The 24,322-nt window shown below is 42.6% G+C and overlaps 1 protein-coding gene across 1 annotated transcript in view; it reads left to right on the forward strand.

Moving 5' to 3' along the window:
- Positions 1–24,322, forward strand: part of LOC136883121 (uncharacterized) — a 78,283-nt gene that overhangs the window by 50,730 nt on the left and 3,231 nt on the right. The window contains exons 12-16 of the mRNA XM_068229601.1: positions 3,620–4,080; positions 6,007–6,212; positions 14,082–14,254; positions 22,187–22,409; positions 23,963–24,182. Of these exons, the coding sequence (XP_068085702.1) occupies positions 3,620–4,080; positions 6,007–6,212; positions 14,082–14,254; positions 22,187–22,409; positions 23,963–24,182 (1,283 nt within the window). The remainder of the gene's footprint in view (positions 1–3,619; positions 4,081–6,006; positions 6,213–14,081; positions 14,255–22,186; positions 22,410–23,962; positions 24,183–24,322) is intronic.

Here is a 24,322-nt window from a genome sequence, read left to right on the forward strand (position 1 = left end):
GTTTAATATTTGCAAACTCAGGAATGTGTGTAACAAGTTCATATCCTTTATTATGCAAATTTTGAAATTCTTCTGAATAAATCTGAGGTATAGAAGAACTAGGCTCTTCTCTAGCCCGTTTCTTTGCATGAAATATTGCTTGTTTTACATCCAGTTGAGCGTCATCAGGTATGCAGTCATGATTTACAATTCTCACGACTTCATTACCTAAAATAAGTAAGCAAACAAATAATAATTAGTAATTAAATATTAATAACAATAAGAATAAAATATATTTAATAATAAAAACAATTACTTTGGTTGCTAATAAATACAGCCAAATTAAGTTAAAAACTTTTCTACACGCTTCATGACACGAGCAGAGACTTCAAGTTTGTCAATCTGGAAAAAAATATTTTTCTTTTTTTGCTAGTTGCTTTACGTCGCACCGACACAGACAGGTCTTAAGGCGACGATTGGACAGGAAAGGGCTAGGAGTGGGAAGGAAGCGGCCGTGGTCTTCATTAAGGTACAGCCCCCCATTTTCACACCAGGCAAATGCTGGGGCTGTACTTTAATGAAGGCCACGGCCGCTTCCTTCCCACTCCTAGCCCTTTCCTGTCCCATCGTCGCCTTAAGACCTGTCTGTGTCGGTGCGACGTAAATCAACTTGCAAAAAAATGGGAAACCACAGAAAACCATCTTCAGAGCTGCCGACCGTGGGGTTCGAACCCACTATCTCCCGGATGCAAGGTCACAGCTGCGCGCCCCTAACCGCACGGCCAACTCGCCCGGTAAAAATTACATTGGATCACAAATAGTAAATATAATGTATTTTAATATAATTTAATACAAATACAGTTTAAATGAAACAGAGTTGAAACTTAATCGAGAGGTATATATATTAAAATTATTAAAATCTGTTAAGAGTAAGTTCTGTTACATACCTTTAGTAAATAATTTTCCTTTGCACTTCTTCGTTTTCTCCTTCGAACAAATCCATGTGGTAACACCATTTTTACTAATTCTCAACTGTCTGTAACTATAACCATGCAATAGGGCACATGGCTTACCTTTCTCCGTCTCAATGAATTCCATATTAGCACAACGATTAATGAACAGAAACAAGCAAACGAACTAAAAACTCAACACAGTGGTAAAGCTAACACAGTGGTAGGGCTAACGTTCTGTATGACATCTAGAGCAGAACTGGATTGGTATTTTGTGTCCGCAATGGCGACTGATAATGAGGTGTCCGCAATCGACACTGTCCGCAATCAACACAGCTCCATGGAGTTTTATAATTTAATTGTCAAAATATAATCAAATTATTATGAGATTAAGTAATTAGAAAAATTGGGAATATTCCTTTCTAATTTAATATCAGTTTTAAGAAATTGGCACGTTGATTCGTAGTGTGGTATTATTATTTTTTAAGTGCGCATTCAAATTGCATCTTGATTCACGGGATTCTCCTAGAATACAAACATGTATAAATAATTGTTTCATTGGCATATTAGTGGTGATTTATGTACACTGACTGACAGAGCAAATGCAACACCAAGAAGGAGTGGTCAGAACTTTATGCCAATTGCAAGGTAGACTGACGTCACTGAGGTATGCTCATGATGTGAAATGCGCCGCTGTGCTGCGCACGTAGCGAACGATAAATGGGACACGGCGTTGGAGAATGGCCCACTTCGTACCGTGATTTCTCAGCCGACAGTCATTGTAGAACGTGTTGTCGTGTGCCACAGGACACGTGTATAGCTAAGAATGCCAGGCCGCCGTCAACGGAGGCATTTCCAGCAGACAGACGACTTTACGAGGGGTATGGTGATCGGGCTGAGAAGGGCAGGTTGGTCGCTTCGTCAAATCGCAGCCGATACCCATAGGGATGTGTCCACGGTGCAGCGCCTGTGGCGAAGATGGTTGGCGCAGGGACATGTGGCACGTGCGAGGGGTCCAGGCGCAGCCCGAGTGACGTCAGCACGCGAGGATCGGCGCATCCGCCGCCAAGCGGTGGCAGCCCCGCACGCCACGTCAACCGCCATTCTTCAGCATGTGCAAGACACCCTGGCTGTTCCAATATCGACCAGAACAATTTCCCGTCGATTGGTTGAAGGAGGCCTGCACTCCCGGCGTCCGCTCAGAAGACTACCATTGACTCCACAGCATAGACGTGCACGCCTGGCATGGTGCCGGGCTAGAGCGACTTGGATGAGGGAATGGCGGAACGTCGTGTTCTCCGATGAGTCACGCTTCTGTTCTGTCAGTGATAGTCACCGCAGACGAGTGTGGCGTCGGCGTGGAGAAAGGTCAAAGCCGGCAGTAACTGTGGAGCGCCCTACCGCTAGACAACGCGGCATCATGGTTTGGGGCGCTATTGCGTATGATTCCACGTCACCTCTAGTGCGTATTCAAGGCACGTTAAATGCCCACCGCTACGTGCAGCATGTGCTGCGGCCGGTGGCACTCCCGTACCTTCAGGGGCTGCCCAATGCTCTGTTTCAGCAGGATAATGCCCGCCCACACACTGCTCGCATCTCCCAACAGGCTCTACGAGGTGTACAGATGCTTCCGTGGCCAGCGTACTCTCCGGATCTCTCACCAATCGAACACGTGTGGGATCTCATTGGACGCCGTTTGCAAACTCTGCCCCGGCCTCGTACGGACGACTAACTGTGGCAAATGGTTGACAGAGAATGGAGAACCATCCCTCAGGACACCATCCGCACTCTTATTGACTCTGTACCTCGACGTGTTTCTGTGTGCATCGCCGCTCGCGGTGGTCCTACATCCTACTGAGTCGATGCCGTGCGCATTGTGTAACCTGCATATCGGTTTGAAATAAACATCAATTATTCGTCCGTGCCGTCTCTGTTTTTTCCCCAACTTTCATCCCTTTCGAACCACTCCTTCTTGGTGTTGCATTTGCTCTGTCAGTCAGTGTATCTTATTTGTTCTCATTTAGAATAATTCAGGTTCTTTTAACACGTAACTTTTTACTTTCGGGTAATATGATGCTTATATACTTGCTGAAGTGATAAATGACATACACTGCCACCCGATTCCAGGATTCCTGGTCTCGTAGCATCACAGAAATAATATTATCTGGTGTCAGTTCTCCCAATTCAGTTTCCACACATCTTCTCTTGATTATTCAATGGCCGCACACAAAGAAGGTGTTAAATAATAATAATAATAATAATAATAATAATAATAATAATAATAATAATAATAATAATAATAATAATAATAATAATAATGCAACTGTCGCCAGCCTGACTGTCCCCGACTGTCATGTGCAAGGACAGCTAGAGGGCTGCAGTAGTAAGAGTCTATAAATCAACTATGAACATGGAATTTTCCACTACACACGATTCCCGCTGTGGACAATTCCCCCACTCTCCCTTACCTTGAGTATTATCGCACCATTGTAAATACAACACGTTCATACATAAATTCACACATACCTCAAATAATCCAGATGCCTTAATAGCCTACCTTAACACTACGAATTACTGTAGACTGAACGTTACATAAAAATATGCACCATTATATAGAAATTTACACACAATTTTCAGAATACCTCACTCTCTGCTTTTGCCTGTTATTACGCATTTTCTTTTCCAGGCAGTCAGCAGCTATGAGACTTCATTTGTCACTAGTAAGCCTGCTGCTGGGCTGGGTGAGTGCTACTAGAGCTGCTAACATTCTGATGTTACTGAACGTCGCATCGCGAAGTCACCACATCTGGAACAGCGCTCTCGTCACCGCGCTAGCGGAAAGAGGCCACAATCTCACTGTTATAGACACGTTGCCTATGAAGAAGCCCGTTCCCAACGTCACGAGCTTTGTCCTGGAAGGAATTTACGACTTTGTAGAAGAACAAGATTTCGACATAGAAAATCTGAGTGAGGACACGGCATTCAAAATGATAGACCTTTTCTTTGACTGGGTTTTTAAAACATGCGACTTCGCCTTCAAGAACAAAGGAATGAAGACTCTGCTAAACTACCCAGACAATTTCAAGTTCGACTTGATTATATATGAATCTTCGTGTGGGGAATGTCTTCTGGGATTAACAAAAAGATTTGGGTAAGTACATAATTCTGTTAAGACTGGTCGCCATTTGTAACTTTACTTATTATACTTGACTCAAACTATATAAAATAATTATATCAAAAATAGAAAATATCGAAAAACAAGGCAGGAAGAAATTCAGAAGAATCTTTTTTTTTGGCTAGGGGCTTTACGTCGCACCGACACAGATAGGTCTTATGGCGACGATGGGATAGGAAAGGCTTAGGAGTTGGAAGGAAGCGGCCGTGGCCTTAATTAAGGTACAGCCCCAGCATTTGCCTGGTGTGAAAATGGGAAACCACGGAAAACCATTTTCAGGGCTGCCGATAGTGGGATTCGAACCTACTATCTCCCGGATGCAAGCTCACAGCCGCGCGCCTCTACGCGCACGGCCAACTCGCCCGGTTTCAGAAGAATCTTAGGACCAAAATGCGAAATGGGAATTTGCTTGAAAAAGAAACCACAGGATGTATATCAAATCACGGGGGGAAAATCACAAATATAACTAGAAAAACGGCGATTAAAATTTTGCGTTCACGTGTATAGAATAGCAAATAGGCTAAGAATGACATTATAAACCTACGACTAAACAAACAACCACCCAACTGGCCAGAGGACATAAAAAAGGCGTACAAGAAATTCGTATTCGGATTAACTAACAAACCATTCAAGATAGAACAAAACTCAGAACCGGGCCGATGACCTTATATGTTAGGCGCCTTTAAACAACAAGCAACAACAACAAATTCAGAACCCTAATAAACAAACATACATTTGCTGAAAAACAGAGACGTAAAGATGCAAATGAAATGGCGTATGGCTTTTAGTGCCGGGATGTGTCCGAGGACTTCGGCTTGCCAGGTGCAGGTCTTTTGATTTGACACCGTAGGCGACCTGCGCGTCGTGATGAGGATGAAATGATGGTGAAGACGACACATACACCCAGTCCCCGTGCCAGGGGAATTAACCAATTATGGTTAAAATTCCCAACACTGCCGGGAATCGAACCCGGGACCCCTGTGACCAAAGGCCAGCACACTAACCATTTAGCCATGGAAGGAAGGGGAAAGAGTGTGTTAATTAAGTTCAAACGCCCTCTCTAGTTTGGCATAACGCATTAGAATATTAATACCACTACTTTTACTTAAGGCACTGTGAAAGTGACTGAGGTATAAGCGATGATAGTAATACCATTCCCATGTATCATACAATTTTGCTAATTATTATTATTATTATTTTTTTTTCTTTTCGTTATGCCCAACTAAGGAGCGCGCGTGAATTTATTTAGCAAAACGTGTCTTCTTGTCCTCTCAACATCTCTTCATCCTTTCGCTGTGCTTCTTTTTGCGTTCTTCCGTCCATCCCGTAACTTGTCTTTTAGACTGATCAGCAAATTTGTGTTTATTTATGAGATTTCTGATTTTTTTCTGTCTTGCAAGATTTCTTCATATATACCAATTTCCGGAAGATCTTTGTTTATTTATGTAAACCAGCTGTAGTGATTTTTTAGAGATACTGCGAGATTTACTATTTTCTTTGTTAGCCTATTGTTATCCATCCTGATCAGGTGACCATATAATTATAATCTTCTCTTTCTAATGTTGTCTGTGATTTTTTCTGTTACTTGAAAAATTTCCTGTGATTTCCTTTTCATTCAAATACCATTTGTCATTTACGTCCTAGAATTTTCCTGAGAATGTTCCTCTCTTGTTTTCTATTTGTGATCTGCCACCAATTATCAGAGTTTCTGATGCGTAAAGGGCTTCTGGTTTGACAACTGTGTTGCAGTGCCTTAATTTTGCGTTTTGGGATATAGGTCTTTTGTGGTATCTGCTCCAGACAATATAGTATGCTTTTTGTAATTTTGTAATTCTTTCTTTCTTTATTTGCTTGCTGATTTATTATTTAATATTCTCTTTTCTGTTTTTCTTTTACTTCCAGGTCGCCGCCTGTGATAGGAGTAAATGGATTTAGTCATCCCCACTGGATTGACTACATGTTTGGAAATCCAAATAATCCTTCTTACATCTCTAATCTAATGTTGCCGTATTCAGACCACATGACATTCTCAGAAAGAATGCACAACTTTATCTTTAATCTGTGGGTGGATCATCGTTGGAATTCTCTATTAATGCCAACTGTTGATGGTAAGGATAAATTTTACACGTAACATTATTTCTAGGAAAGATTTGTATCCTACAGTGAGCTCAAGGACTTTCTATACAAACGGGAAACAGCAAAATAGTGACTGAATATATTGTTAATGTAGAGAAACTTCAGGTATATAGCCACCACCAAGACGTATAAATTCTACATCAGGGTTGCTTGCCAGTAGCCAGTGCCGCTTTGTGGAGAAAAATATAAATGCTTATTCCGTTATGGCGCAATTTGTACAAACCCTGCTATCTTTTCAGATAATTCTTGCCTTTGATTTCTTTTCTTATCAAGAAAAATACTTAGCGGAAATATGCAGAAAATGTCGTTCGTCGTGGCTAAACGATTTGTTTGTCGTTTTCTTGTGAATATGACCACTGAGATTTGTTGGGTGAAAGTGTGAGGTCGGTCCGCCTTACCAATTGCTTTCCATCGGTAAACACATCAACAAGTAACACATCCTCCCACCAAGCACTGGGTTTTCTTACGTACGTTTTTGCGAACTTTAAGCCGCTTCTTTTTATTTACTGCACTAATGTATGGTTTCCTTTTAACTCTTCTCCCAAAGAACTCATTCCTTCGCAGTGCTCTTCGCACGGTTTCAGCACCCAAATTTCAATCAATCAATCAATCAATCAATCAATCAATCAATCAATCAATCAATCAATCAATCAATCAATACTGATCTGCATTTAGGGCAGTCGCCCAGGTGGCAGATTCCCTATCTGTTGCTTTCCTAGCCTTTTCCGAAATGATTTCAAAGAAATTGGAAATTTATTGAACATCTCCCTTGGTAAGTTATTCAAATCCCTAACTCCCCTTCCTATAAATGAATATTTGCCCCAGTTTGTCCTCTTGAATTCCAACTTTATCTTCATATCGTGATCTTTCCTACTTTTATAAACGCCATTCAAACCTATTCGTCTACTAAAGTCATTCCACGCCATCTCTCCGCTGACAGCTGGGAACATACCACTTAGTCGAGCAGCTCTTCTTCTTTCTCTCAATTCTTCCCAACCCAAATATTGCAACATTTTTGTAACGCTACTCTTTTGTCGGAAATCACCCAGAACAAATCGAGCTGCTTTTCTTTGGATTTTTTCCAGTTCTTGAATCAGGTAATCCTGGTGAGGGTCCCATACACTGGAACCATACTCTAGTCGGGGTCTTACCAGAGACTTATATGCACTTTCCTTTACATCCTTACTACAACCCCTAAACACCCTCATAACCATGTGTAGAGATCGGTACCCTTTATTTACAATCCCATTTATGTGATTACCCCAGTGAAGATCTTTCCTTATATTAACACCTAGATACTTACAATGATCTCCAAAAGGAACTTTCACCCCATCAACGCAGTAATTAAAACTGAGAGGACTTTTCCTATTTGTGAAACTCACAACCTGACTTTTAGCCCCGTTTATCAACATACCATTGCCTGCTGTCCATCTCACAACATTTTCGAGGTCACGTTGCAGTTGCTCACAATCTTGTAACTTATTTATCACTCTATAGAGAATAACATCATCCGCAAAAAGCCTTACCTCCGATTCCACTCCTTTACTCATATCATTTATATATATAAGAAAACATAAAGGTCCGATAACACTGCCCTGAGGAACTCCCTTCTCAACTATTACAGGGTCAGACAAAGCTTCACCTACTCTAACTCTCTGAGACCTATTTTCTAGAAATATAGCAACCCATTCAGTCACTCTTTTGTCTAGTCCAATTGCACTCATTTTTGCCAGTAGTCTACCATGATCCACCCTATCAAATGCTTTAGACATGTCAATCGCGATACAGTCCATTTGACCTCCAGAATCCAAGATATCTGCTATATCTTGCTGGAATCCTACAAGTTGAGCTTCAGTGGAATAACCTTTCCTAAAACCGAATTGCCTTCTATCGAACCAGTTATTAATTTCACAAACATGTCTAATATAATCAGAAAGAATGCCTTCCCAAAGCTTACATACAATGCATGTCAAACTTACTGGCCTGTAATTTTCAGCTTTATGTCTATCACCCTTTCCTTTATACACAGGGGCTACTATAGCAACTCTCCATTCATCTGGTATAGCTCCTTCGACCAAACAATAATCAAATAAGTACTTCAGATATGGTACTACATTCCAACCCATTGTCTTTAGTATATCCCCAGAAATCTGATCAATTCCAGCCGCTTTTCTAGTTTTCAACTTTTGTATCTTATTGTAAATGTCATTGTTATCATATGTAAATTTTATTACTTCTTTGGCCTTAGTCTCTTCCTCTATCTCGACATTATCCTTGTAACCAACAATCTTTACATACTGCTGACTGAATACTTCTGCCTTTTGAAGATCCTCGCATACACACTCCCCTTGTTCATTAATTATTTCTGGAATGTCCTTCTTGGAACCTGTTTCTGCCTTAAAATACCTATACATACCCTTCCATTTTTCACTAAAATTTGTATGACTGCCAATTATGCTTGCCATCATGTTATCCTTAGCTGCCTTTTTTGCTAGATTCAATTTTCTAGTAAGTTCCTTCAATTTCTCCTTACTTCCACAGCCATTTCTAACTCTATTTCTTTCCAGTCTGCACCTCCTTCTTAGTCTCTTTATTTCTCTATTATAATAAGGTGGGTCTTTACCATTCCTTACCACCCTTAAAGGTACAAACCTGTTTTCGCATTCCTCAACAATTTCTTTAAACCCATCCCAGAGTCTGTTTACATTTTTATTTACCGTTTTCCACCGATCATAGTTACTTTTTAGAAACTACCTCATACCTGCTTTATCAGCCATATGGTACTGCCTAACAGTCCTACTTTTAAGACCTTCCTTTCTATCGCATTTATTTTTAACTACCACAAAAACAGCTTCATGATCACTAATACCATCTATTACTTCAGTTTCCCTATAGAGCTCATCTGGTTTTATCAGCACCACATCCAGGATATTTTTCCCTCTGGTTGGTTCCATCACTTTCTGAGTCAGCTGTCCTTCCCATATTAACTTATTTGCCATTTGTTGATCATGCCTCCTGTCGTTCGCATTTCCTTCCCAATTGACATCTGGCAAATTCAGATCTCCCGCTACAATCACATTTCTTTCCATGTCGTTTCCCACATAGCTGACTATCCTATCAAATAATTCCGAATCCGCATCAGTGCTACCCTTTCCCGACCTGTACACTCCAAATATATCAAGTTGCCTATTATCTTTAGAAATGAGCCTTACACCTAGAATTTCATGTGTCTCATCTTTTTCGTAGCTTACAAATTCTTCTTTCACCAGAATGAAAACTCCCCCTCCCACCTTTCCTATGCTATCTCTACGATACACACTCCAGTGCCGTGAGAAAATTTCTGCATCCATTATATCATTTCTCAGCCATGATTCAACTCCTATTACAATATCTGGTAAATATATATCTATTAAATTACTTAATTCTATTCCTTTCTTTACAATACTTCTACAGTTCAGCACTAACAATTTTATGTCATCCCTACTTGATTTCCAGTTCTCTGTTCCCTTATCACCGCTCCCTACGCCATCCCGTTTCCCTGAATGTACCTCCCTATTACCCTTCCAAACAAATTTCCTAACTTATACGTACCACTGCGGTTTAAATGAAGGCCATCCGAGCGCAGATCCCTATCTCCTACCCGCCCATTAGGATCTAGAAATTTCACTCCCAGTTTCCCACATACCCACTCCATAGTCTCATTTAAATCCCCAATCACCCTCCAGTCAGTATCCCTCCTACACAGTATTCCACTAATAACAATCTCCGCGTACCGAGCTCGATAGCTGCAGTCGCTTAAGTGCGGCCAGTATCCAGTATTCGGGAGATAGTAGGTTCGAACCCCACTGTCGGCAGCCCTGAAAATGGTTTTCCGTGGTTTCCCTTTTTCACACCAGGCAAATGCTGGGGCTGTACCTTAATTAAGGCCACGGCCGCTTCCTTCCAACTCCTAGCCCTTCCCTGTCCCATCGTCGCCATAAGACCTATCTGTGTCGGTGCGACGTAAAACAACTAGCAAAAAAAAAAAAAAAAAAAAAAAAACAATCTCCGCTTTCTTAAACTTCACCCGTGCTGCATTTACCAGATCCCACACATCTCCAACTATGTTGGTACCTATATCAGCTTGCCTTACGTTGTTGGTACCAACGTGAAACACTACCACCTTCTCCTTCCCCTCCTCCCTCTCTTCTACTTTCCTCAACATCTGCCTCAACCTAATTCTTGGATAACATTCTACCCTGGTTCCCTTTCCTCCACACACTTTCCCCACGTGTCTAACGATGGAATCCCCCATGACCAGAGCCTCAACCCTACCCACCTCATTTGATCCCCTCCCCTCCTGGTCAGCCCTATCTTTCCTGATAGCTGCAGGAGCTACTTCCTCCTCCCTTTTCTCCTTCCCATGACCCTGTTCCACCTGTCTTATCCTATCCTCTACTTTCTTTCCACACGCTTCTCTAAAACAGCTACTGCCAGTTTCGGGGCACTAATTTTCGGATTTCGTTTCACATTCCGAAGCATAAACCGCTTCTCTCGTTCAGTCAGCCTTCTTGGTCTGCCTGTCTGGGGAACTGAATCAATTCTGTCTTCATTTTCGAAACTCCTTATTATATCCCCAGCAGTTGTTCGCCGCATGTTAAGCATCTTTGATATCTTTCTATGCGATTTACCTCGAGCATGATGGAATATCACGAGCTAGCGTTCTTCAAACGTGGTACTGTGTTGTATTTTGCGCCCGATTTGATATCAGTCCGCAACACTGCAGCAAGTGACTTCGGCACGACGCACAGTGTTCTAAACACCTATTGTAGCCGACAATAAATCATATCATCTCTCCGGGTTTACAAAACCCGACGAAAATTCATAAGGGGGGTTTTCGAGGTCGCTGATTACGAATCCGTTAACGACTTTTCGATTAACGAAGTAGCGGATCCACTACGCGTCCGCTAACTCGCAAAACTTAAGGTAGGCGGACAAAATTTAGTATTCCGCGAATGGATTCATGTTAAATTGCGTGCTGCGCTCCCGTTAACTCTTTAATGAAATTGTGAACAGGGTTTAGAAAGAAAAACATATAGAATCCTTGTCAAATGTCATGATTTTATTTTCATAAGAATCGGTCGTCTGATTCTATGATCTAAAACATATCAACGATTGTAAAAATTAGGCCAGGTTGGCGAGGAATGTGACCTGAAAAAGGAATAAGAATATATTACGTTATATTTGAAATGCTTGGTTTTTTAGCGCCATGTTACTTATTAGTAAAACTTCTTACGAGCCATGCCTTGGGTTCAATATCTGTATTTGACATTTCAACGTCCTTTTCTTCTGCTTTGGAAGTCTCTTCTTCGGAGTCAATTCATCCGAAGCCTCCTCTTCATCTGTGTCCTCATCGAATACGAGCAAAGCGTGTACTTCAAGGGCCAGTTAATTCCAGTGAATTTCGGCTTACATGAGGTGCCTTGTAACTACTGGGTCCGACAAAAACAGGGGACTGTGTATTAGATCAGTTGTTGTGTCCTTTCTGGAAGTCTTCCCGGTTTGGTGCTCCCGGAAGAACCTGTAATCCTTGTTTCGGGATTCTTGAGCCTCCTCGGACAGCTTTCCGATTGGCAGAAGGTCGCATCTGATCGCCTGAACATCATGAATTAAGACTTTGTGGACGGTCGGAGGCATAAGATACCAATTATATAAGGACACGTACAATTTTGCAGTGTCTAAAGCGTGCGCGCTGAAAGCCTCATCGTTCACCTGATGACCACTGGACAAAATCTAAAACCCAGATAAGAGTATAAATATCGTGAAGCGAAGGAACTAAGTCCAAATATAGTTGAATTGGGTTTCGTTGTTGTACCTGCAATGTAACAGCAAATCTGTTGATTAATTCTTCGTTGACTCCGGTTGCTTCGGCTGCCTTTTTCGGATTGCGAAATAAATTTCTTGAGATGTTGCCGGTGTTCAAGGTCCCAGTCCCTTAAACAACCCTGTCAACTTTCCGGCCCAGCTCTTTCCACAAAGCCTCCTGAATAGTGGATTTTCGATTTCTGACATCTTACTTTTGTTCATCCGTGGTGTTTCGTAAACTACATTTAAACAACAAATTTCAGTGTAAAGATATACAGTCAGATCCATGGCATTCTTTTAAAGTTTACAGTTTAAATTACCTTTTTGCAACTCCAGTTTGTAAGCTACGCGGGGAATGCATTCCAAAAACTTGATCCATGCGTGCAGATCTGAAACTCCATACTTTAGGTTTCCCTCCCTAATACAAAATCTGGAATTTAATTGCAGATCATTCATTTGAAATAGTAAGCACCCGCAGATACAGCAGGTGGCACTCCCAGTATTTGTCAGTGTTGAAGTACCCTTTGTGTTTACCATGGTATAAAAGTTGCAAGAAGTGGCACTTGATTTTTGGTGTAAAATCTTTAGTATAGTGTATAACAGGGCCTCTCAAACGCCCAAACTCTCACGCGTGCAGAGCGAGGTGCATAGGCTCTGTGCACTGTGCATCGGTACGCTTCGCCTCAACTCGGCTTGACTCGGATGGTGTAGTGTGCTGAGAGCGACGAAGCGTTTGGTGGTAGACGACGTGTTTATCAGTGAAATAGACAAGCGCACGACAACAACATAATAATGGAGCAACCTGTTTCGAAGAAAGCAAAGACTTCCGAAAGTCCATTTCAATCGAACTGGGAACTTTCGTATTTTTTTGTTTTTGTTTGTTTGTCGTGACGATAACGCCAAATGCTTAATCTGTGGGACGATAATTACGTGCGTAAGAAAATCGTCTATTGAAAGACACTACAACAGACTACATTCGGAAAATTATTGTGAAATCATAGGAGACGTCAGAGAGAAAGAATTAAGGAAGTTGAAACAGCTTGAAGAAGAGCATTCTATATCCACAAATGAGGTTTGTTCCAGTACTGTAGCATTTTCATTTTGGTCACGGGTTCTGCATTTTTTTAAAATTATGTTTACATTCCTCTCAAACATGTATGTGTATTTCTAATTCACTTTTTTAATTTTTTTAATAACACTGGTAACCTTGTCCCATACAACTGTGCGTCTCCGCTCACCACACGTAAACATTTCGCAGTGGGGGAGAAACAGCAGTGAAGGTGAGGAACGCGGAGACAGGCCGAACGGGGAGACAGGTGTAGGGAGTGAGGAGTGGGGGGTCTGCACTCTGGTCAACCAAGCGAAGTCGTCTTTTGCACCGTGCACAGTGCATGCACCACGCGCATGCGCCCTGAGGGGCCCTGGTGTATAACATCGATTAAATCAATTAGTAACTGATAAGCACCTATAACTTCGGTTTCCGGCCCTGAAAACGCCGTAAAATCGGAGTACAGTGAAGTCTAAAATATGGAGAAGTTAACTGGTTGATACGGTCGTTTTAGCGCGTGCAGAAGGACTTGTCCTTGTGAATTTACTCAAGAAATACCCTCCAAAAAGGGGTTCTTCAATATCCTGGTTGGTCCCGATAAGGTATAAATGTTTAATTTTTTCCAAGTTTTTAAAATTGTCAGGTTTGTGATTCATTCCCCGCCACTTACACACTCCAAGCACATTATGAAGGGCAGATATGAGGTACCTGGGGTGTATAGAATGAGTTCCCAAACTGTTTTCAGCGACTTCTTGACTTCATTTTTATCGATTTTTTGTCGGCTAGAATCGGTGTTTAGATCAGTGTGCGACGTGTCTTTCGGCACCACGCTATTGAACTGAACGTTTTTAACGCTACATGGGTAGCTCTTTCTTATAATGGTCACCGAATACAAGGACTTTAGTAATGTAACACATTCTGTACTAACTAGCTTATTTTATTTTTCTAGCCATTTCAAGAAAATACCTTGGACCTACATCTGCCGTTCCTTCGCAAGAAGTTCTCAAAATGAGTGCAATCATGTTGAACACACATCCCAGCTTTGATGACCCAAGACCGCTGGTGCCATCAGTGGTCTATGTGGCTGGCATTCACATCAAAGAACCCAACCCACTACCAAAGGCAAGTACCTCCTTTATTTCAGTCACAGTCCCTGACACATTCCTAAATGTGAATGTACTAGTCACTGGAATCGCATTCACTAGTATAAAGCAAGGTAAGGAGCTGAGCCATGTTTATTCATGGGAATTACCTGCGGAATGTCCGGCTCCATGGCTAAATGGTTAGCGTGCTGGCCTTTGGTCACAGGGGCCCCGGGTTCGATTCCCGGCAGGGTCGGGAATTTTAACCATCATTGGTTAATTTTGCTGGCACGGGGGCTGGGTGCATGTGTCGTCTTCATTATCATTTCATCCTCATCACGACGCGTAGGTCGCCTACGGGCGTCAAATCAAAAGATCTACACCTGGCGAACCGAATATGTCCTCGGACACTCCCGACACCAAAGCCATACACCATTGGAATTGGAAGATCATGTTTAATACCAAGGATCGTCAAGGCTGAAGATGTTTCGTTTCTTTAAAAGCCAGATGAGTGAAACCATCACCCGTAAGTTTCATAGTGCTTCTAATTGTCCAGACAGCACCACGACTGTGTAGGCCTACGTCGGTGTAGAAAGTAACATCTGATTCGTGCAGTTGGTACGTTAATTTCAACGCTTAATGATGATAACATAAGGGTCGATCAAAAAGTATCAGTTCGGCGGCCGTACAGTCCCGAATCGGGATGCCAATCGGGCAAAATCACTGTGAGCATCGGGGCACTCAAGACTCATCCCCCGACGCACCAGGTTGAAGATCCCCTTGTGGTAAAACACCGTGTCCTGCTGCATGATAAAGTCTGTAACCGCCTGCTGTACATCCTTTTCCGGCAGGAAACGCCGAAACTTCAAGGCCTTTTTGAGGGGATTGAAGGCGTCGAGATCCATTGTTAGTGCCTGAATGGTTATGCGTCGGTCCGCTCTAATCCCCTCATCCACCGCCCGCTTGTTGTTGTCCGGAATGGATGAGGCTGGCCTCCCAGATAGACCGACGTCTTGTGTCGAAACGCGACCCGCAAGGAATTTAGTGCACCATTCAACAACGGTGGTTTTGGACAGACATGCTGCCCCATGCACAGTCTTCATTCTCCGACGGATGTCCACCGGTGTTTGTCCTTCGGCAACCAAGAACTGAATAACAGCGAGTTGGTCCTGTTTGGACGCATTTGGTAATAACGTCGCCATAGTGCACGTGGCTGCATTTAACGTACGCACCTCGACACGACACGATTGTCACACTAACCCCTTTGATAACTAAGTACACAAGTTTTCATTCCATCCCTGAAGGGGACGGCGGGCCTCCTAGACTGTGCGCCGTCCCTCACACCGGGAGATTTGCAGCGGTGAAGGAGATGCTCGGAGAAGGTGAGAGGGTTGGCGGCCGTGGCCTATACTAGGAACTGTCCCAGCATGGAAAACCACGGGAAACCATTCTCAGAACAGCCGACGGTGGGGACCAGCCCCTCTCCGTCTCCCGAATATAGAGGCGTAGAGCGACGGTAGAACAGTGGCCACCCCTCCTCTGCACAGTTAATCACTTAGCCCGCATCGGAGTCGCGCTACGTTACATGTCCGCTGCAGCAACGCCCTCAAACGGAAACTTTTTGATTACGCCATGCAATAATAATAATAATAATAATAATAATAATAATAATAATAATAATAATAATAATAATAATAATAATAATAATAATAATAATAATAATAATAATAATAGTGCCTGCTGCCATTTCTTGATGGATACAGTACTTTTGTATCCATCTCTTGGCACAGGCCAGAGTAAAATGTAGCTTCCCCGAAGTCCCAGTCTCATCCATGGCTGTGACAATATGGAAGCTGCTGGGGAATGGGTGGTGCTGAGTAATGACATTCAGAGCACGACTAGTGCATCTGAGTGCTCTGAAAGGTGTTGCTCATAGGGTCAGTCGTGCTGCAATAGCACTTGCTGACCCAGTGAGGAAAGCAATGGCAAACTACCTCACTCCTCGTCTTGCCTAGTACGCCTCATTTTGGTACTGCCATTGGTTTTTGCGGTTTCCTTATAACCGCATAACCTTTGGTGGTACTATTTGAGGATCCAACCAGCCTCTGGGCTGATGACCTAACAGACAGACAATAATAATAATAATAATAATAATAATAATAATAATAATAATAATAATAATAATAATAATAATAACCACCGAGTGGAGTGGTCGTGCGTGTTAAAGTGCTACGGCTGTGCAGCCAAACTCTGCATTCAGGGAGACGCGTGGGTTCGAACCCCATCGTCGGCTGTTATGAGAATGGTTTTCTATGGTTTCCCTTTCTCACTTCCAAGCGAATTCCGGGACAATTCCTATTCATGGGCCACAGCCTATTCCTTCCACTTCTGTACGGAATTTTATTCACCATCATTCATTTCATCTTCATTAGCTCCTCAACTGAGGTTGGCGTCAGAAAGGGCATCCGGCCGTAAAACATACCATATAAATTCACCTCATATCATCCTCGACTCTGTATCAAGAAACGGGACTAAGGAGTAGATACACAATAATAATAATAATAATAATAATAATAATAATAATAATAATAATAATAATAATAATAATAATATAATAGTTTGGCCTCAGTTACCGTGTGCAAGCACGTTAATTTGACGCCATCTGGCTGCTTGCTCGTCAATTTCAACGTTCCGTTTTAGTCTAGACCAGGGCCTCTCACGGTGCATGCACCAGTGCATTGTGCGGCGCAAGATGCAAAATACAACTTCGCTCGGTTGACCAGAGTGCAAATCTACACTCCTCGATTTGGAGCTATAGCCATGTCTCTCTCTCTTTCCCTACGCCTGTCTCGCTCGCTCTGCCGGTCTCCCTCTTTCTCACTTGCTCCGCAGTGCTCCAAATCTGAGCCGAGTTGAGCCGAGCTTAGCCGATTCGCCCCGAGACGAAGCGCTGGTCCGAGTCTAACCGAGTGGGACCGATGCACGGTGCACAGAACTTTTGCGTGGCTGTTGTAATGGCACCAGATCACCGGAGTGCTTTGTGCTATGAAAAAAATCTAACTACCTGAAAGGGAAAGCACGTCTCAGGTATTACGGGTTTAGGGTGTAAGTGATGCAATACTGTTTCTTTTATGTACACTGCTGTGAGGTATGGAGAATCTAATACAATTGGCTAGTAATGAAGTACAAGCGCATGCCATTGTGGCAGATTTGTTGGAAATTTGCTTTCTTTTATGGTTATAGGAAATTATTCTGTAAATTAAGGAGAAAAATGAGTACTTGCAGTGCGGTCCGCAGGCGGATGGAATCATTCAGATAGATGGCCAAGATCTCAATAAAGTAGAACAGTTTAAGTATCTTGATTCTTTGGTCAACGCCGAGTGTGACGCTATTCCAGACGCCCGTGCAGGAGTAAATTCGGTCTGAATGAAGTGCCGGCAAGCTACTGGTGCTCTCTGAGACCGTCGGACCCAGACCAGCTGAAGTCCAAGGTTTACAGGACTGATGTTCGCCCAGTCACTCTGACCAGCAAGAGTCAAACACAAACAATTACTTCATGGCATGGAAATGCGAATGCTTCGATAGTCACTAGGCCTGACCCACTGCCCTAGTGATGTCCAGGCCGTATTGTAGCTCTAATGACGTCACGCTTTGGGTGGGACTTGGAGGCGATACGCATTCGCTCCACTTGAATAAAACACTCGTTTAAATTACTTGAGAAACTGTTAACCAGGGGCGTATTCTCCTTGAATGCAAGGCATTCATTGCATGCGTTATGATAACAGAAAGAACTGTCTGATGTACGATTTTAGGTTGTTTCAAGTCAAATATTAACGATTTCATCTCTCAGAAGTTCAAAAGGTCCGCGTAACTGTACTGGTTCCGTTGTTTGACTACTTGTGGTGCTGGTGTAGTCTCGCCGTCTACACCACTCTAGGAAGAAAGAGACAGCGAATGGAGGAGTTAAGGATGTAAGGCATTCAATCTTAAAATTGCATTCGGTGGCAGACGTAGTTCTGAAACCCTCCGAACGATGTCGCTGCAATTGAAACTTGGTCAAAATTTGTCACCCCAAACCCGTGCTACCCTCTGCCATCTGTTAGCAACTTGGAGAAAGTCGGCATCTTGACAGCGAACGGGACCCACAGATTACCCCCCCAGCGAGAACCCAACGTGACGAAACTGACCAATGCCACTGGGGTGACTTACCTCCAGTGCTTGAGTTGTGGCTAACTAGTGAGTTAATTAATTGTGTTTTCGGTGTTTTATTATATTTTGCGCACATGTGGTATTAACGATGGATAAGTCTAAAACGGATATAATTGTAAATCAGTTTGAAAAGCCATTTACTGGCCGTTCGTTTGATGAAAAGATTCTAACTAGGGAGGATGACCAGTACCTCGCCCAGGCTGCCTCACTTGCTATGCTGAACAGGGGCCTTGCGGGGGATGGGAAGATTGGAAGGGATAGACAAGGAAGAGGGAAGGAAGCGGCTGTGGCCTTGATTTACGTACCATTCCGGTATTTGCCTGGAGGAGAAGTGGGAAACCACGGAAAACCACTTCCAGGATGGCTGAGGAGGGATTCGAACCCCCCTCTACTCAGTTGACCTCCAGAGGCTGAGTGGACCCCGTTCCAGCCCTCGTACCACTTTTCAAATTTCGTGGCGTAGTCGGGAATCGAACCCGGGCCTCCGGGGGTGGCAGCTAATCACACTAACCACTACACCACAGAGGCGGACCCTCGTAAATTTAAAAACAGAAAACAAGAATTGTGTACGCACGTTCAATCCAGAAACTTACAGTAAAACTGTTTGGCTCGAGTTCACCTACATGTAATTAGGGTGAGTAGAATTGAAATTTACTTAATACATTGTGTTAACTGCATGGTTACTAGTTGGATGCCTCAGTGGAGATTCCAGGATACGCCACTGCTGTTAACATTTTATAAAACCCAAAACTATTCATAAATATTTGTTAGTTATGACATACGTTCTATTTCTCGCGTATATCCATTCCTATCCGCGAGTACAGGATACCACTTTGAGACATATTCTTGCGATTTCTATCCATTTCTAGTCAACTGGAACATTCACATCGCACACACTGATATAGAACAAGCAACCAAGAAAGATTACGAGTAAGCTAACCTCCAGCAATAACAAAACATTTACTGACACTGTCACTGTCATGAAATTCAGTTATTGTTTAAAAAATGTAGATTTTTAAACAGCAGATAATGTCTATACAATTATTTTCATATTAAATTTTCATGGAATAACCCTGTTCCATTGCCTATGATATGAAATTTGATAGGAAAAATCTCAGCAGTGTTATTTCACAATACATTTCTACCTAAAATGGTATAATGGATACAATGAACTTGAATTTTCAGATAAACCGAATTCAAATAAGCCGTAAGTCTTATTACATAAAACTATATTATCTAATGTTACCCATGTTTTTGACACAATAAGAAATTTTAACTCACCATCTTGACGGGGCACTTATTTCCCTCAGGATTTACTCTTCAGGAAATTGGTTGATACACACAACTATGTGGTGATTAACTATTAATTTCTCCCTAGGAATAGCCTTCTTCCATAACCTAACTCTTTCGTCATCAGAAAGAAACACAAATACTGGAGTGTACTGTCCTCCTTTATTATTTGCTTTGCCCCAGGCACACAGCAACTCTTAGCATTAATTCATTAATTCATTAATTCAATTATATACACATCGTGGTTGATAATAAAACGCTGAATGGACTAACTCAATTCATTTTACACCAGAATATAAATAACATTACACAAATAAACTAAAAAATTAAAACACGGCAGAGCGATATTCTTAACCTATAGCCTCACATGAATATACGCTCACACTAAGTTTTCTTCACTAATTAAGTCGATAGCGACTCAGTCTGATATATATCCGAGTAAACATGCGGCCAACGTTAACAATTTCAATAACACAGCGAAGAATTCACATGTAACTAACTCACGTACTAAACTTCCCCCCTAACGATCTGCTGATTGCATTTCCGCGCTTGCTACAGTACGGCCTGCACTTCACGAAGGCAGTGCCTGAACCCACTAGAACATATAACCAACGCAGAAATCCGGATAATCATGGGATTTGCTCCGATTGTAGACAAGATGCGTGAGACTGCAGTAGTCATCATCATCATCATCGGTTTGCCCTTCCAGCGAGCCGGGTAGGGTGTTTGAAAACGAGCGTCTTCCAAAGTTGCCTATTCAAAAAAGATTTCGTTGTCCAAGACAGATTCCCAATTCCATCCTCTTCTCTCCACGTTTTCCCTCAGTTGGTCCATCCTTCTTCTTATTGGTCTTCCAGCTGGTCTTCTACCTGTTATTCTCTTTTCCAAATAAGCACATGATAACCTTGTGCTATTCATTCGTTTAACATGCCCAAACCATTTAAGTCTAGATGACCTAAGTCTTTCTTCCATCGATTCATTTAGACCAGGGCCTCTCAGGGCGCATGCGCGTGGTGCATGCACTGTGCACGGTGCAAAAGATGACTTCGCTTGGTTGACCAGAGTGCAGACCCCCCACTCCTCTCTCCCTACACCTGTCTCCCCGTTCGGCCTGTCTCCGCGTTCCTCACCTTCACTGCTGTTTCTCCCCCACTGCGAAATGTTTACGTGTGGTGAGCGGAGACGCACAGTTGTATGGGACAAGGTTACCAGTGTTATTAAAAAAATTAAAAAAGTGAATTAGAAATACACATACATGTTTGAGAGGAATGTAAACATAATTTTTAAAAAATGCAGAACCCGTGACCAAAATGAAAATGCTACAGTACTGGAACAAACCTCATTTGTGGATATAGAATGCTCTTCTTTAAGCTGTTTCAACTTCCTTAATTCTTTCTCTCTGACGTCTCCTATGATTTCACAATAATTTTCCGAATGTAGTCTGTTGTAGTGGCTTTCAATAGACGATTTTCTTACGCACGTAATTATCGTCCCACAGATTAAGCATTTGGCGTTATCGTCACGACAAACAAACAAAAACAAAAAATACGAAAGTTCCCAGTTCGATTGAAATGGACTTTCGGAAGTCTTTGCTTTCTTCGAAACAGGTTGCTCCATTATGATGTTGTTGTCGTGCGCTTGTCTATTTCACTGATAAACACGTCGTCTACCACCAAACGCTTCGTCGCTCTCAGCGCACTACACCATCCGAGTCAAGCCGAGTTGAGGTGAAGCGTACCGATGCACAGTGCACAGAGCCTATGCACCTCGCTCTGCACGCGTGAGAGTTTGGGCGTTTGAGAGGCCCTGATTTAGACCTAGGTTAGATCGGATATCATCATTTTTCACATGATCAAGTCGGGTCTTTTGGAGAGCAGTTCTAAGAAATTTCATTTCACAGGCTTGAATCCTACTACAATCCTTTGATGTTAGTGTGCAGGTTTCCAGAGAATATGTAAGGATGGGAATGAAATATGACTTGTACAGGGTCATTTTTGTTCTTTGTGGGACCTTTTCATCCCATAGTAGGTGTCTAACGATACTGTAAAAGTTAGAGCCTTTGGCCACGAAATGCGTAGAGAAGGTACATTTACTGTACGGACGGAACTTCGCATCACGCAATCTGGAGAAAGAACACGTGGTCGGTCCAAGAAACGCTGACTTCACCGCCTTCAAAGACATGCGCTATGTTCATCTTGTTCAAAACGACGTACTCAATAGAACAAAGTGCAGATTGGCCTGCAAAACAGTGGACCTTGCACCAATGCCGGACAAACGCTAAGAAGATGATGATTCTGAAAATTAAGGGACCTAATAGAGAACAAGTCTTGTCTGTTAAGCACATGCTAACAACCGCGTTTGTTTCAAATTTGCAATTTTTCTGCAAATTAATTTCAAATGTACACTGTGCAATATTAATTAAACATTGGATTTTACGTAACGATAATCTCCTTATTTGTTTATATTTCTACAGGATTTGCAAGAATATCTTGACAACGCTAAAGAAGGAGTTATTTTCTTTAGTCTGGGCAGCAACCTTCAAAGTCAAAAGTTAAAAGAAGAGAAGAGACAAGCTATTTTGAGTGCCTTTGCTGAGCTGCCGCAGAAAGTACTGTGGAAATGGGAAGCAGACACTTTACCTGGACAGCCAAAGAATGTCAAAGTGGGGAAATGGCTGCCACAATCAGATATTCTTGGTAAGTATTTACATTTGATATGATACACTCTGACCCCTTCAAAGTTTGCTAGTGTACTGTACATGCCAAAAGTAAAAATCGTATGATCGCAGATTAATATTTAAGATGCACTCATCATAGGTCGGCATTTACATTCATAAACTGATATGAAGCAAATTAAGAAATTCTCGCCACCACCACATAACATCGGCACCTTCACATCCGCCTCAGAGAGAGATTTCTAACAGAAATATGGAAGGCAGGGCAGCCTTCTACCAGATAGTTCTTCATCTGTTCATACAGTGCAACATTCAGTTTGGTTGCAATTGAGAAATTTCGCGAATTTAACGCATTTAAATCTGCACTGCCAAAAAAATCTGCAACATCCTCAAGGGCAATGCCATTTTATTCGCAAGCGATGTGCCAGATAGTTCATCATACGATTACAAATTCGGACCAAATGAAACGCATATGTCACAGTGAAGGGTGGGTATCCAAACAGTCACATCAATATACAGTACAAACAAACCCCCTCCCCTCTGGCGGTAATGCAGACGTATATTTGCGCATGCAAACTATCATAAAGGTGCCAAATGGCATCCTGCGGTAATTTGTCCCAAGCATCTTGCATCTTGTGATGTAATTATGCAATGGTTTTTGCAGGCTCTTGAGAACGCGTAAGTTTCCGCTTAATCATGCCCCAAACGTGTTCAATCGGCGAGAGATCCGGTGATCTTGCTGGCCAGGGCGGTTGTTGTACACCACGCAGAGCACGTTGCGTCGCAGCAGCTGTATGTGGACATGCAATGTCCTGCTGAAAAAGCACATGACCTTCCTGTCGAAGAAACGGCAGTAGTACGGGAACAGCAACCTGTGCAATGTAGCGAGCACTGGTTACTCCACCCGCAGAAACACCAACTGCGATCTCGGTGTCGTGGGCGAAAGCACTCTGGAATAGGCCGCTCACCAGGTCTACGCCAAACATGTGTACGTCCATTACCTGCATACAGACAGAACGTATTCTTGTCACTGAAGACAACAGAGCACCATTCCTCTGTCCAGTCGACGTGTGCAGCAATCCGTCGGTACGTCCGTACAGCTTCCAGCAGGCGCACAATGCGACTCCGGAAAATGGCTGCAGCTGTCAAACAGGAGCACGTACTCGTCGGAGCGGCATGCTTGTACCCTAAAGTGAAGTCGCAAACACTCTTCACCTCTAACCTCAGCAACTGTCTGCAGAGTTAAAATAGACTGCGCACGGACAGACCTCCTGAACGCCATCTGATCACCGATGTCCGTGACAAACTAATCACTGACACAACAATCCCTCAGTCTGCTGCCACTGAGCACAGTCCTTCAGGATGATGCATGCTTTTTGGTCCGCAGTGTATTTGATAAGGCATCCCCAAAAATAAATATTTTTCATTAAATTTGTCTGTTAGAAGCCCTTTAACTCAAGTACGGTTGAATGGTTTAGAGTATAAAACGGTATTACATAGTGGCATTACAACTGTTTCAAAAGTGACATGTATTAATAATTATAATGGGCATTTTGCTGTTCTTGTGTCCACCAGCTCATCCGAACGTTCGTCTCTTCATCACACACTCTGGACTGCTAAGCACACAAGAGTCAATCCATCGAGGAGTGCCCATGTTGGGAATTCCGTTCTTCGCAGATCAGCGAATCAACATTGAGAAATCAGTGCGTCATGGAGTTGGACTCCGGCTGGATTACAAAGACATTACCAAAGAAAATTTAGTGAAGGCAATACGCACTGTACTTGATGACCCAAGGTAAGGTATATTGATCAATATTATGTACAATATTCTTAACTCTTTAAAGTAGACTGTATCTATTTACTGATGGATGCAGTACTTTTCAATTATCTTTTAGCACAGGCCAGAGCAAAATGTGGCTGCCACTGAAGCTCCAG

This window comes from Anabrus simplex, chromosome 11 (assembly GCF_040414725.1).
Source record: "Anabrus simplex isolate iqAnaSimp1 chromosome 11, ASM4041472v1, whole genome shotgun sequence".
In the NCBI taxonomy this organism is placed as follows: domain Eukaryota; kingdom Metazoa; phylum Arthropoda; class Insecta; order Orthoptera; family Tettigoniidae; genus Anabrus; species Anabrus simplex.